Source organism: Leguminivora glycinivorella, chromosome 23 (assembly GCF_023078275.1).
Source record: "Leguminivora glycinivorella isolate SPB_JAAS2020 chromosome 23, LegGlyc_1.1, whole genome shotgun sequence".
NCBI lineage: Eukaryota > Metazoa > Arthropoda > Insecta > Lepidoptera > Tortricidae > Leguminivora > Leguminivora glycinivorella.
In genome coordinates, this window is record NC_062993.1 from 4,851,011 (window position 1) to 4,867,160 (window position 16,150).

The 16,150-nt window shown below is 37.5% G+C and overlaps 1 protein-coding gene across 6 annotated transcripts in view; it reads left to right on the top strand.

Annotated features, from left to right (window-relative positions):
- Positions 1 to 4,113: 4,113 nt before the first annotated feature.
- The window catches only part of LOC125238426 (flocculation protein FLO11-like), a 42,263-nt gene continuing 30,226 nt past the window's right edge, over positions 4,114 to 16,150 (top strand). For 5 of the 6 annotated variants that reach the window (XM_048145755.1, XM_048145757.1, XM_048145756.1 and 2 more), the window contains exons 1-8: positions 4,114 to 4,320; positions 7,754 to 7,884; positions 8,304 to 8,389; positions 8,959 to 9,040; positions 9,421 to 9,502; positions 10,984 to 11,155; positions 11,650 to 11,804; positions 14,785 to 14,855. In XM_048145755.1, coding sequence (XP_048001712.1) covers positions 7,756 to 7,884; positions 8,304 to 8,389; positions 8,959 to 9,040; positions 9,421 to 9,502; positions 10,984 to 11,155; positions 11,650 to 11,804; positions 14,785 to 14,855 — 777 coding nt within the window. In that variant the 5' untranslated portion in view covers positions 4,114 to 4,320; positions 7,754 to 7,755. Of the gene's footprint in view, positions 4,321 to 7,753; positions 7,885 to 8,303; positions 8,390 to 8,958; positions 9,041 to 9,420; positions 9,503 to 10,983; positions 11,156 to 11,649; positions 11,805 to 11,869; positions 11,962 to 14,784; positions 14,856 to 16,150 lie in introns of those variants that run through there. The other variant, XM_048145759.1, reaches the window with a different exon arrangement.

Here is a 16,150-nt window from a genome sequence, read left to right on the forward strand (position 1 = left end):
GTAGTCTATCTCGCGGCGGCATACTCTCGCGGCAATCATGTGCTAACCCTGCAGATGTAGATGCTGTACGGATTTTAATTCTGATTTTTACTGTATATTTTCTATTAGGCATTTGGATAATTTTAATTAGAGTTGTGTACTTCACTTTTTAATGTTTTAATTTTTATTTTTAATATATTACTTTCGATCGAAGTTTTTCCCATTTCGTTGCCGTTCTTGAATTAAGTATATGACGGTAAGAGACAGGAAATTAGTATAATTATTTAATTAAGAACATTTTTTTTTCTCCTATCAAACTAGACAACACTCGTCATTTGGAGAATAAATAGCTGAAAGTATTTAAACTTTAAAAAAAGTGTAGTGTACAACTTGAATGAAATAAGCCAGCTCATTTTTATGTTTTTGTGACAGCGTCGAACAAAAAGTATGGGTTCCTTTAATATATTTTATTTTAAAATAAATAAAAATCTTAATGAAATTCGTACAATTTAGGTATTTTGAAAATAAAATGCAAGTTTAAAAGATTTGCTTGTTTGATAACACCATGTAGATATGAAGTAGCCTTTTCTATCAAATGCGAATAAAATACACATTATTATTTCTCAAATGTGTCAAAGTCAACGTTTTGCCTAAAAAATTCTTTAATCCTAATAAACCTTCCATCGTTTCATTATACTATTGATATTTTAAAATACTCTTATTCATGTATGTATAAATGATCTCATTTAATTGGCTTAATATAGAGAAAAAAAATCATGAATCTATTTTACGAAAAATGCTACCTAAAATACAGTATGTAAACTAACGAAAACCATTTACTGTAACCCGTAAATGTCCAGGTGATACTGAGAAACTTTTACTATGGGACCAACACCCAAAACGCGAAATAAAAATTTACTCTCCCATAGGAAATACTTACTATAAAATAAAACTACCTATGAAACGTATGTATGTATGTAGTTATGTTATTAAGTAGGTTTAAGTTTCACTGTTTGTACGCCTATTGGCAAGACCATGGTGATTCTATGTATTTATTGTTATGCTCCATCATTGTATTTACCCATGTTCTACAGACAATAAATGAATTATGAATTATAAACTGTCAGAAGATATTTTCGTGATATCGGGGTTGATCCCATAGTAAAAGTTTCTCAGTATCACCTGGACATTTACGGGTTACAGTAAATGGTTTTCGTTAGTTTACTATACTTAAAATCTAAATGCTGTGTTTTAAATAAATAACTTTTTTCAAATATAAAGTACATGCTTTATTAATTTATTTGTTTATTTACATCTTTAAATTTTATTTGCAAAATTCTTTTTCCCTGTATCTTTTAGATTTCTTATATACAAGAAATATTTCCTTTATTTCTTTCTTAGTATTTTTAACCTTCACTACCTCACTTCCCGCTCATACTTAAGCAATGTTTTATGTAGTGATGTGCAAGTTGCGGAAACTTTCCAAAAATATCTTAAATTTCTTGAAAAATTTACGAAACTTTCACGAAAAATAAAGAGAATTTAAATTTATGAAATGGAAAGTTTCCATCCATACAATTGTCCATAAAAAGTATGGAAAGTTTCCATCCATACAATTGTCCATACAAAGTATGGAAAGTTTCCGAAGTTTTCCTATGTGATAATTTCAGAATTTTGGAAACTTTCCGTCGGCACATCAGTAGTTTTATGTAATCCGATGTATGTCAGTGTATGTCAATATCTAGTTTAGATTTTCTATTTACCTGTTTTTTTTTTAGATTTCATTAAAAAACATGATAAAAATCATTAGTTTTCAGTTTTTTTTTAACTTAGGTTCAGCTTTTGAAATGGCATTTTTTCTATAAGCATACATTAAAAAAAGCAATATTTTACTATTATAGTATTTCTCCGATCAATATTCTTACATAATAACAATTATATTACTTTTAAATACATGCTTTGTTTAAGATATTTTATCTATAAGTTATTAACAACGTTTTTGTTGAATGAGGTTTTAATTACGTGTTTTGAAGACCGGGCAGCGTTTTTGGCTATCATCCATAAAACAGCCTTAAATATTATATTGCAAGCAGACATATACTTTAAAATGTTAACACATGAAGAGTTTAATTTGGTTTCTAAGATCCAGGTGAGATTTACAAAATGTATGTTATAAATTCAAAACTTTACAACTACTACTTTGTTTCTATTTAAGAAATTTTAAATTTTCATGAAACCATTTTGTGGTGAGCCTATTTTCAAAGACATAAATTTACAACCTTGCTAATGCTCCTTTTTCTAAGTTCTGCCAATAAATGATTTTCATAATCCAAATTTTGTAATACCGTTAAATAATTGAACTATAGTTCAATAATGCAGCTGTAGTGTCTGGCTATATGAGCCATTTTATTTAAAGTACTCCACTAATTTTTTTTCCGAGCTAGCTTTTTTAGGACAATTAGGACAAAACTGTCCGAATATTATTCCTATTCCGTTACCGTTCTCACGTTGTATGCCGGTAACGGAACGGAAAGGCAAACATATTGAGGAATTTGAGATACTATTTTTCTCTGATTAGAAACCAAAAAGCTTTTGATTCTGAATATGAATAAATCTCACTAAAAACACATAGATAGCGAACAACTTTTAAATAAGATGGCCCAGACATGTATGCTATTTTTGAACCATAGTTGAGGGATTGTGGACTATAGTTAGGTTCTTTAATTGTACTTGTATCATATAGCGGTAGAAGCATAGCGGAATAGTTTGTGTAAGCATATGACAGTAATATATAGTCGATATTATAGTTTAAGATAAACGTGTTAAGAGCGTTGTAAATATCCTGACACATAAATTATTGTATTTCATAATAAAATATCAATCAGTCACTGTGCTTTTATTTTGACAAAAACTATTTAAAATATTCTTACGTACATATCGAATTTTTCCAATTTGAATGATTACAACAGATATAATAGCTAATTTAATATTAGAAATTTCTCAGGTTTTAAGTATAATATTTAAATGGTAATTAAAAAAAAATGAATAGGTATTACTTATGAAAGCAAAATAGTGTTATAGTTTTGTATAATTTAAACTTGTTATACACAGTGAAATAAAAAAAAACCGTTCAAACTTTGCTGTCATTTTTGAGGTCATAATGAACAAGATTTATTATGGGACCAATGTTGAAATCGCAAAAAAAAGATGGGCTGTTTCATACATTTCGACAAATGATGCCGCTCATTTCGACGGAACAGCCAATTTCTTTTCGCGATTTCAGCATTGGTCCCATAATAAAAGTTGTTTATTATGACCCCAAAAGTCACCATGCAAAGTTTGAACGGTCCTTTTTATTTCACCCTGTATATTTTTTACTGTACTACAATAATATTTTCGATTAAAAAGACGCGTCATGATCCAAGCGATCATGACCCTTTCTAATGCTATAAAACAGAGTATTTAAGACGCTACAGGAGCGAAAATGCTAAAATGGAAAGGTGCCCCCGTTCAGAACAACTCAGTTAAAAGATATTCCGAAAAAATCTTTAAAGTCGAGGTTCCGCTCTCGACTGTTTCCTCCTTCAAAACTTAATCAATTATAACGAAATTTGAGAATCTGAATGACAATGAAATTATCGATGTCGGACCGTTTAGTTTTTTTGGCTAATTGTTACCAATTTCGAATACCGCACCTTTTGTACACCGCATAATCAATAAGGCCGTTTTTGGAAATTTTTGATGGGCAGCGTCTCTAAAAATAAGAATATCCAAAAAATGTATACGGACCGACACAGATAAAAATAATAATAATCTGTGTTTAAAAAAATCATTGCTCTATCTTCAAAAACCAGGGAGGAAATAGTCGAGAGCGTTTGTATAGAGAATTGACCCCTCCTGTATCGTCTTAATAAACAATAAAACTCATTATTGCAGCACGACGTAAGTGCTACCATGTTTTCTTTTCCGCTATTATGAAATGGATTTCTTTGCGACGAAACAACTAGACTCGTGTTTATAAACACAAGCTGATGTCAGATATTTATAAACAAGAATTGTTTGAAGATTATGAATACAATTATCTTATTCGGAATAACGTCATTCTGATTTTGGTTGAGCTCATGAGCGGTGGACAAAAAGGTTATAAACAATCAAGGTGTCCATTCTTGTTGCAGTGTTGGTCCGAATTTCTAGTTTTTGTGAGCGATGTAGACTGGTGTAGTATGATAAAAGTTAAACCTACTGTTATTTTTTTATATCTGTGTTTGAATTAGGTAAGAATTCTAGTGTGAATGAAGAAGCCTACTTACATTTTTCTTGGATCCTGATATGAGAATACAGGTATGTCTAGTGTTAAAAAAATTCCGTACTTATGATCTTATAAAAAAAATAGTCTTCTTATAATAAATAAATAATCCTATATGTCAAATAAAACTATGGACACTGATTAAATCGCGTATAATGAATTTATAATTCAACCCGACGTTTCGAACACTTTACAGCGTCACCCGTTGACCACGAATGCTGTAGTGTTCGAAACGTCGGGATGAATTGTAAATTAATTATACGCGATTTAATCGGTTTCCATAGTTTTATTTCATGAGTAACTATCGCGGTAACCGAAGACAATATAATCTTATATGTGCTCAACAAGTATCTACATAATCAAATCAAGGACCGATTCAATTTAAAAATATAAGTACCTAGACTAGACAAAAATTATACTCTGTCTACCTGCATCTTTCTGAGAGCTTGTTATCATCATCATCAATTCTAAGTTTATTGTTTTCTGTTTTGTATATTATCCTGTATAACAACCGGAATAAACGGGAAAAATGCAAATGTTCAAAGTTTGTATGAAACTTTCCTTTTTGTTACCGGTTAGAAATCTGGTAACAAAATAGGAAAGTTTCATACAATCTTCGTGGGAGATTTTAGAAATCTGATAAAGCTTTCATTTCTTTTTCAATGTCGGAGACGTGAGACGTGATCCAAATGTATAAAATTTTAAAGAAATGCTCTAACTTAACATTTTCCAGACATGAAATATTTTTCACTTAAGTTAGAGCGAGTGACGTAGGCCTGCGTAATCTGTATGTTATACATACCTACATTTGATTCGAATCAGTCACGCAGTGTCGGGTGACACTGTCTCATTGTTTTCATAATGTGTTTCGGACTCAAGTTCTTGCCCATTTCTTGCCAAAGAATCAACATTTTCCAAGACATCAAGTATTTTTCACTTGGTTCTTTGGCAAGAAATGGGCAAGAACTTGAGTCCGAAACACATTATGAAAACAATGACACAGTGTTGCACAGTGTCACCCGACACTGCGTGACTGATTCGAATCAAATGTAGGTATGTATAACATACGGATTACGCAGGCCTACGTCACTCGCTCGCGGTCGCGCGTTAAGTACCTACACGCTAGCCGTTCATTCGAATGAACAAGTGGCCGAGGGGCGCCACGCGCTCGCCTGTGTAGTCGCGTGGCACGTACCTACGATTCTTCTCAGTTTTACGAAGTAACTAATTAGTACTGGTCAAATAAAGCGTACCTAGTATTTGTCGTTTTGCGGGCAAGTGAAGGATCTGTTACGTTAGTAACTTATTAATAATTTGTGGATTAGGTACGTCATATTGTACATACATACATACAATCACGCCTGTATCCCATAAAGGGGTAAGCAGAACACATGAGACTACTAAAGCTTCAGTGCCACTCTTGGCAAATAAGGGGTTGAAAGAAAACGAAACTGTGACATTGCAGTGACAGGTTGCCAGCCTCTCGCCTACGCCACAATTTAACCCATATCCCATAGTCGCCTTCTACGACACCCACGGGAAGAAAGGGGGTGGTGAAATTCTTAACCCGTCACCACACAGGCTGTGGCGTCATATTGTGACTGTATTAATTAGAGAGGGATACTTAGTCCGTTTCGCGGACTTGTATGCACAATTAAAAACAAAATAGATATGGACTTAATAGATGTGTCAGCGAAGAAGAGTCAGTCAGGTCAAGACATGTTGGCAAGGATTTTAGCCCCGCCTCTGCAAGGGTTAAAGTAAACGACGTCGAGGAGGCACACTGACATTTTATCCCACCAGGCGGCGCCTGTGCAAGTGCCTAGGTATGTCACTGTCATTCATATGTGAGAGAGGGAAAAAACATATCTTCTCGCTCTCACGTATGAAATTCTTTATCTGTGCAATGGACTAATAGGGTGGCGCCATCTGTAATACTTTTGAGTGTGCCTCCTCATTAAAACCTGACCAGAAAATACATGACTATTGTCAGGAGAGCGCTGTTATTCTGATGTATGAGGTGACAGTTCAGTTTATTATAAAAAAAAAATCTAATGAAATTCTGCAGCATGGCGCGTACTCATATATTTCTGGTCAGGTTTTAAAATTTGTATCGACAATGCTGTCAAAATCATTGCTAACTTAAATTGGACTTAGGTACTCTAGGTTTCTTTCTTGTTTTTTCTAAATATTCTGTGGCAATTTATGTGAAACCTCTACCTCTAAATACAAATCACGTATAAACGTCATCAAATGTCTAAATAGAAGAAATGTAAACAAACCCAAGCCGACCAAAATATTTGTGTTATTTATTTTTATTTTTTTACCTAATGTTACTTTTATTTTATAGTTTTATTTTTAGACCTAGACCTACTTTTCTTAGCAATGTATTTTAGTGTTTTGATATTTGTTATAAATTCATTAAATACCAGTGATTACGTTTGTGTTAGTAGTATTATGGATAAATTTCTTAGAACTCTGGACATTTTGGGTAAGAATAAGGACTACATAAATTATTAGTAAGTATTGCAGAATATTTGAGGTTTATTATGAAGAAGTGTGCCTAAAACAATAGTGGTTGGTAGAAACAATGGTTAGATTTAAAGAGATGATTAATCTGACAAGCAATCCAATCAAGATAATGAGGGACACCATTTAACACATTCGCTGCCAGTAGGTATGATTTTGTACGAAAGTGAACACAAGGTACTATATGTATTGCTGGCAGTGAATGTGTTAATATGTACATCTACACACTTTGGTGGTTGATTGTTTGCCGTTCTTCAAGTAGATGAAACCGGCATTAGACTCCGGAAACTTGTCTAATAGCATAGGGTGCATTGGGGTAATTTCGAAAGTCACATAAAAATCACCATTATATCCACCATATCAAGATTCCCCTTTCGAAATTACCCGAGCAATTCCGTGCTTCGAAATTACCCGAATTCGCTCTATCACTTTATTGTAGCCAAGAACACAGACCATTTGTAATATTTTGTAATGTTTTCGTGACATTCTGTCACATGGGACATTCTTCTATGTCTAGATATCAACAGTTCCAACACTTTATGACCAGGTTTTTCCACATCACTTATTTTTGCAAAGCGCTGGGAGTCCTGCGATAAGTTTCGAGCCATTGGGTTCAAACCCTGGCTCGTGAAACCGATGAGTTTTTTGAAACGAAGTATGTTATAGTTTGACATTGTTAGGCACTAGCCGGATTTCAGTTAAGAAAAACGTGAGGAAACTGGGCTAATCCTATCAATATCTAGAAAGTCAGATGGTAGTCGCTTTCGTAGAGAGTGCTCCCGACCAATTATTTTACGTGCCAAGCGGACCTTAGGCTCCTATGAGCTGAGGCTAAAACACAAGGCTAAAATGTCTTAGTGCCAATATTGAAATTAAAGCCCCAAATGCTCATCGGTCGTGGCAACGCTAAAATTATGAACTAACTAAATTATATTCCAGAAATGTATCTACTAGTGTTATTGGCTTTTGGACTGACGATGGCTTCAGAGGATGAGCAGCAATACTGCGGGGCTCGCTACACACACCTATGTCTCGGGAAAGGAACACACGTAGCCTGCCAGTTTCCAGTGGTAAGTTAACAATTTACATTTTTAAGCTTAGGACTTGAACCGACAACTGGATCGCTGTCACAATGCTTTTCCATCTGAGCTAACAAAACGCAGTAGTGTGTGTTAAATCATAAATTCAACACAGCAATATGATAATTATGAAAATATTTCCACCATATGATATGATATGATTATGAGGTACAACTAGTAACATCTACCGTAAGAGTTTTACACTTCTGAGACCCGGTTCCAAGTCGTTGATATTAGAAATTCACCGGCACCATAATTATTTTGTATCATGAAAAACCCTCTATCTAAAGAGGGGAAAAAGTCCCCTTTCCGAATAGGTGATGTGAAAATATAGGTGGCATGACAAGACTCATCTGTGATTAGGAATAATAATAATTCTGTCACATAATAATGTTATTAATTCATAACAGGCTGGATCAGGACCAAACTGCGCAAACTACTCTAAGATACGTTTCACCGCTGAACTCAGAAATGTCATCACAAATTTTATAAACAAGTAAGCTATTTGTAGAAAGTTCGTAGGTAGCCGTTCTAAAATGTATTGTATCAACTACGCTTTTAATTAAAGGGTGAATCGAAGAAAGAATAATCAACAGGTCTCTTTTTGTTCTACTGTTTGATTGAGTCTCACGCTAAGCTCTCATAAAAAAAGCTTGTGTTTTGGGTATTCAGACAACGATAATATACAAATACTTATACAGTCAAGTGTAAATATATGAGTACATGTACACATTTTACTCAAAAATACGCCCCGGTCCGGTGTAATAAGAGTGTCGTAGTAGTTACCTACCATATTTTTGAGACGATTTTTTGGATACATATTTTTGCACTTGACGGTATATACTATGTTGAATCTTTTCTTGTATATTTTGGCTGGTACACATTTATCCTTCCAGTTTCCACAAAAAGAAAGTATGTCCTACTGTGCTACTTGCCTATAATAAAAGTTTATTGAAACTGTTTTTTCTCGTGATCTTAAAGTAAACATTTGAATTGGTGGAATCTCACCTCCGACTTCAATTAAGTACTTATAAATTGTAATATAGAGTTTAATGATAATTTTAGAAGACGGCAAAGGATAGCGGCAGGCCACGAGAGAGTGCGGGGAGGCAAGCACATACCTACTCCACAAGTCATGATGTATGTTGTGAGTATCCATCCGTATTGGGAGAACGGTACCGATAGAGACGGATAGAGAGATTGTCGGGAAAACGAAATTTTGTTCAGCAGGGCAATCATGGTCGCGCGATAAATGCCTGCCAGGACCAAGATAGGCGATTTTGGTATTCGTAATTTTTGCGACTTAGTCAAAACAAAACCACTGCCAACGTATCTTGGTTTGATTCTATCTGCCTCTCTATATAACTATTGCAAATACGTGCGATAGAGACTAATAAAATGAAATTTCACTTATTTCCTTACGGCTGTTCATATACCATTACCATGTATTTTGACGTTTGTTCCATTAAAGATTAATCTGTTAAAAAATGAACAAAAAAATTTACTCATAATACAAAATAATTTTAGGAATGGGATTTCGAGTTAGCGAGACTTGCTCAAAGACTGGCTGACCAGTGCTACTTTGTCCATGATGACTGCAGAGCGACTGGTAAGTAAATTTCACAGACTAACACATTATCTAAAGTTGCATAACAACATTTTGTCCAAAAAAAAAAAATCCGACAAAAATGTTAGCTTATTTGTAGACGAATTTACATCTGTAAACATACATGGATATAGTGTCTAGACTCGCTATTTCCATGTAAAGAAGGCTTCCTTCTTTCCCACCGATCTGGACCCCGAGCTCAGATTATAACATGCCTTCTGGCCACGCTCGGCCCCAACTCGGCGACGCCTGAAGCCCCCGGCTGACCCCCTGCCTCGTGGTTCACAAGATGGCCACCGTAGACGCCTGAGCTCTACATGCAAACGTCGGACTTCAACGGCCCACCCTACTACCGGTTCGCCTCCTCTCGAGGACTACTCGCACGGCGACTCCTGGAGCGTTGAAGATTCCTCGGTGTCAGAGCGTAACCTTTTAACGTAAGGGACTGTGCTTCGGACTAAAGGTCGGTGACTTCTTAATTATAATTAACCCTTCGGGTGCCTCTAGATTTAAATAAGCCCACTAGGCCCTTGTAAGCATTTCATGTAGTAATTAGCTAACTAGTTAAAAGCTAAGTGCGTAAGTAATATAATTAGCATCTAAGAAACCGTTAAGAGTACTGAAGAACAGTAATAAAACTTCTAGTTCAAGGTAAACAAATCTTTTCATTACAACTTTCCCTCCCTTAAGATTAAAAGTTACATTTTGCTTTACCCTCTATCTGGACACTTTTTAGGATAGCTGGCTGGCGCTCGAATTTTTTATTCTTTTTCTTTTAATTAATTTATCTTTTATTTTATATGTCTTTTTGTCCATCTGTATTTGACATCTGTAGATCTACTATCTAGTAGATATAAGATACCTGGAAACGTAGAGTTAATCAGTTAACAACCATGCTACTTATGCACCAACCTATTTATAATGATTTTTGTCGCAAATTTACCGTTAATTAGGTACACTATTAAAAAATCATAACTAAACCCAAATAGGCTGGTAGCGATCTGCATGACTAATAATTTCTATGAATTTAAAATAAAACAAATCATTTACAGTATTTTTATGCAAATGAAGTATCTACAATTATTTTTATCTGCACAACTAGAGAACAAATCAAATTATTTTATTAAATATTTTTTGACTTGTTGTTTTTCAAGTAGTCACACTACTATATATAAATTATAAACTAAATAATAAAGATTGCGGATTGCGGTATGTAAAGGATTCGTATAGGAGGTGCAAGCACACATTGCTGGCCCTTAGAGTTGGTCAAAGGTGCCTAACCTTATCAGAGATAACATACACTAGAGAAATCTCGTCGAGTACCACGGCGGGCGGGTGGTCTAGTAAGAACGTCAGCCGCGTAAGCTGAAGACCCGGGTTCTATTCCCGGCTCGGCCACCAGTGGGCCTTGTCGTTTTTCTTTCGTATATGATATCTATTTCAGTTTATATTTTTATCTGTTTAAAATATGTCATTATTTCTAGTCCGGTACCCGTACGCCGGCCAGTCTGTCGGCGAGGTCCGGTGGCGCCACCTAAGTGACAACTACGACCTGAGCGCCCAGCGTGGAATCCGTCGCGTGTTCGACGCCTGGTGGGGGGAGCGGCGGCGCGTGGAACCGCAACAGCTGGTCAAGCCTTTCAGGATCACTGACAAGTGAGTCACACTTAGCGTAAGGCCTGCGGGCGGGGAGGGGCGTGCGGCGTCCATGTCAAACTATTGAAGCTCATGCTCATACAAGTGTCCGGAGTCGACGCTGCAAAGGATAGACGCACGCTCGCTCGCCTCTCTGATCGAGCGTCCACTCAGGCCTTAGATAGTCAAAAATAGTTGTGGCATCAGGGGCAGCGCAATGGTTGACGTGAAAAATTATTTGAATCAGTGCTAAAAAGAAAGCAAAAATCCCAAAGCGTCCATCCTTACGAGACCTGACGAATAGTAAAAATATGTCTAAGAAAATTTTACATTCCAAGTTTCTTCCTCAGAGGTCTATCCTGGGGTCACGACTGTCACGAGCCAGCTAGCCATGTGAACGCTCCAAGCGGTCGACTGTTACTTACTTAGCCTGTCTTCTTACTGTACGAACTCGCTTGCCGAGAATGCCGAGCGATTCTATATTTCTCTATATAACCTTCAATTTTCTCCCCCAGAGGTCTATCCTGGGGTCACTTCAGTCAGCTAGCCGTGTGGACGCTACGAGCGGTCGGTTGCGGAGCCGTCCGTCACGGAGAAGAATATCCGCGACTCCTACTCGTCTGTGACTTCTCACACACCAACATGCTGGGAGAAAAGACGCTCATACCAGGCGAGTAACTCCCCCAGAAGTCTCTAGCCGTGTGGACGCTACGAGCGGTCGGTTGCGGCTTGCGGAGCCTTCCGTCACGGAGATGAATATCCGCGACTCCTGCTTGTCTGTGACTTCTCACACACCAACATGCTTGGAGAAAAGACGCTTATACCAGGCGAGTAACTCCCCCAGAGGTCTATCCTCGTTCAACGTTTTTATGTCGATTAAGTTGGTACTATTTGTACATCATCAACTATATTCTTAAAACATGCATAACTTACTTACTACTTACTTTGTTGGCGCGACGACCCAAAGTGAGTCTTGGCCTCCAACACAAGAGCACGCCACTTTACGCGGTCCAGAGCAACCTCTCGCCAGCCCTCGTTGACGCCGAGTTCACGGAGGTCTGCCTCCACTCTATCTGCATAACAATCTTCCTAATAGCTGATATTATAACCTAACCACAAAATTACAATTTTGAAAAAACCCCAACATAGTAGACCGATTTTCATGAAACATGGCTAAGAACACTCCCGAAGTCCCGAGTAACTCAGCTTTCAAACAAAAAAAACTAAATCTAAATCGGTTCATCCGTTCGGGAGCTACGATGCCACAGACAGACACACACACAGACAGACAGACAGACACGTCAAACTTATAACACCCCGTCGTTTTTGCGTCGGGTGTTAAAAAGCAGTAGGTATAAAATAATTTCTACTTTGGGCGTAAACTTGAATTCCTCATTGCTCTCAGGATTGTATTAAAGATTCCCTTGCTGCGCTTAGTTATGGAGTCGTTAGCTTAGTTCAGGATTAAGTATACACCCTCGTCTTAAATATATCATTTAACTCTCTTGTAACACAATCCTGTAGACTAGCAAAAACGAAAAAGTCCTTCTTGGGAAACTGTACTAAAGTTCTACAGCAAAATTCCACTAGAAATTTGAAATCCCACAGATGCAAAGTTTAAAGCCGTTGTAAAAGGGGCGCTCATTGCTAGGGCATATTAACTTTATAAAGTTAAGAACTATATCATAGACCCGGATATCGTCACTACTTTGAAAAAATCTCGTATCTCATGCTGCTCCTCAAAGATAAAACGCAGTAAGTCTATATGCATTCTATACATACTTACTACAATTTTCTTTTCATTGACAAACGAAGATACAATTAAAGTAGTGACGATATATGGAAAATGTATTTAAGTGACAAACCAAAATAATGTTATTTTGCTTTATATGCATAATCTTTAAATTGTATTTTCAGTTATTTTTTTTTTTTTATTTTATTTGTCGATACGTTAACATGACATTACAGTGAGCTAATACGCCATGAAACTTAAATAACACATAACAACGTATAACATTAGAAAGGTACAACACAATATAACACTAAGTACCTCACATTACACTCGATGGCCTAGCATCCATTTCCTCACAAAACCTCAAGCATTCCTTTCTCACAGCCGCCCATCGCCATGCAATCAGATCGCACTCGGGTGTTGACGCCAAGAGCGCATTCAGTAGTGAGAGAGCACGCAGTAGTGGAGAGTTCCTTCGCGACACAGTTCGCGCAGCCGGCACCGCTAAAAGAACGCGTCGCCGAGGCCTGAGATCTATTCTGGAGACTCCCGGAACATACAGTCGCACGAGGCGGCTAACTAGTTCCGGGCAATCTGACTCTCCGCGTAGCACTCGACACGCAGTACCTAACAAACTAAAGGTCATTCTGACTTCCAATGAATTGTATCCAAGGGTTCCCAAGAGGTACTTGGTTGGATACAAAAGCGGGTAGTACCCATACATTTTTTTGTACAAAAACCTTAGGAAAGCTTTTTGCACTTTCTCGAGCATTAACGAGTATGTGGATTCATACGGTAGCCATACAATCGACGAAGCCTCTAATTTGCTTCTAACCAAAGCGTTATACACGAGCTTGATGGCCAGTGGATCGTTAAACTCCCGCATGTTACGGACTACAAACCCTAGTCTTCGATAGCAGTCGGCCACAAGAGACACTATGTGCTCGTGGAACGTGAGACGCGTATCGAAGACCACGCCTAGATCTTTAACTGAAAATACTCTATTTATAGTCTCTGATCCCAGAAAGTACTGCGCAAGTATTGGAGCCTGTGAGCGGCTGAAAGTACAGACACAACATTTGGCAGAATTGAAAAGAAGCCTGTTTTCCATACTCCACTGATACACCAGGTTGATGTCCGCTTGCAACGATTCACAGTCAGTTCCTTGCTCCACCCCGTAAACTAACTTTAAATCGTCGGCGTAAAGGAGACTTTGAGATGACTTCAGAACTGACTGGAGATCATTAATCATGATTCCGAACAGGAATGGTCCCAGTATGGAGCCCTGGCTGACGCCCGATCGCGTATGGTATGGAGCCGATACAAAGCAACCATGTCGGATAAATTGCTGTCGATCACGTAGATAACTTGCAAATAATTTTAGCAATCCAGTAGAAAAACCAATGCGGCTTAACTTTTCCAGCAATACATCATTATCTACGCGATCGAAAGCCTTTCTAAAATCAAGATACAGCACATCAACCTGTATACCTCTATCAAGGTGTTCCGAAATGCTATCGACTAAAATCAGAAGATTCGTGTTTACAGAGCGATTCGGCCTAAAACCGTGCTGCGCATCACACAGAAAAGGTCTAGTCTGTACTGACAGAGTTTTATGGAGTATGGACTCAAACAATTTGGCCAGCGTAGGAAGAACAGCTATTGGCCTGTAATTCTCCACCACAGTAAGATCACTCCCCTTAGGAATCGGCCTTACTCTAGAAACTTTCCACTGATGCGGGTAACACCCAGAACCAAGAGCCAAGTTGAAAATAAAATTGTTATGTTAATTGGTTACATTAATTTATGTTTGTATAAATGTACCCTTGACTTTCATAAGAGCATTATGTTAATGCCTAAATTGAAGAATAAAGAATTTCATTTCATTACATTTCAATCAACTCTTTGTGTGCTACAGGTGAGACGGCGCCTTGCCCGGAGCATACGAGAAGGAAAGCTCGCTCGAACTTCCCGCTACTGTGCGCTTCGGTTAGTACCAACTTCACATCACACAGGCACATTTACTACTTAAGATAAACACCTGTGTAAGGCCTGAGAGGACGCTTGGAGCGGGGAGTGCAGCGGGCGGGCGAGCGTGCCACTCTATGCAGCGCCAGCGTCGACTCAGGACAGTTGTATGAGCTTAGGCGAGACGACTAAAAAAAAGGAATTAGTCCGTTAGTTAGATTATCAAAGAATTTTAGACACGTATTTTTTCTTTTTTTTCGTAAACGAAAAATGACGACGGTACAGTGCGTTAAAGTTTCGCGTGACGTCACGCCTAGGTACAATTTTTACTTAGAAGTGACGTCACAAGCCCCCACTCCGGAACTTTGATGCTCTATATCTTTGTATTTTTTCATTATTTAGAAAAAGCGAAAAATATGTGTTGAGTATTTTTGGACGATTTAACTGACGGACTAAACAGAATGACATTTTTGTTATGTAGTTGTCATCCCTATTGTTACGGCTCAGCCACGACATTGGTCTAATAAGCGCGACAGCGGTGAGCGGCGGCCATACATTGGAGCGAGACACAGCGTTGGGACTTTTCATTCGCACGTATGGCTGCCGCTCACCGCTGTCGCGCTTAGACCAATGTCGTGGCTGGGCCGTTAGACAAGGACGCCGAACGCCCCGCTATCGCTACACGCACAATATGAGCATGCACTCAGGCCTACTAATAGGCGTCGTGATTAATAAAATGTCAAGCACTTACTGCTAAAAGTGATCAGATTTGCGGAAAATGTAACCAAACCTGTTATTAATGTTAAGAAACTTCAACACAGATCAACCTAGCCCCAAACTAAGCAAAATTGTACTATGGGTGCTAGGCGACGATGTACAGTCAGCCAAAAAAGTGGCTTACCACTTTTCGATCTTATGTGTTTTTAAATAGAGTCGAAAAGTGGTAAACCACTTTCTTGGCTGACCGTACATTCCTTAGTTATTTATAATCAATCATTTGCTCTAAAATTTTCATCAAATAAAAAATGTAAAAAATGAAATGTATTTTTGTTTCAAATATATTGAAAAATAAACGTGCAATTAACAATACATCCATGTTTTAATCAATTCTTACATCATTATCCTTAGGCACTGGTCCTACCAGAAACGAGTAAGTAAATAGATAGCTCATCGGTTTTGGTGGAACCAGTGCCTTAGCTATTAAAACAACAAAATAGTGCAAAGATGTAGACAATTCATTAAAAAAGGTTTGTTTACATTGATCGCAATTTCTATTGACGGTGATTTCATTTCATTTAGGTGTAACATTGAGGCAT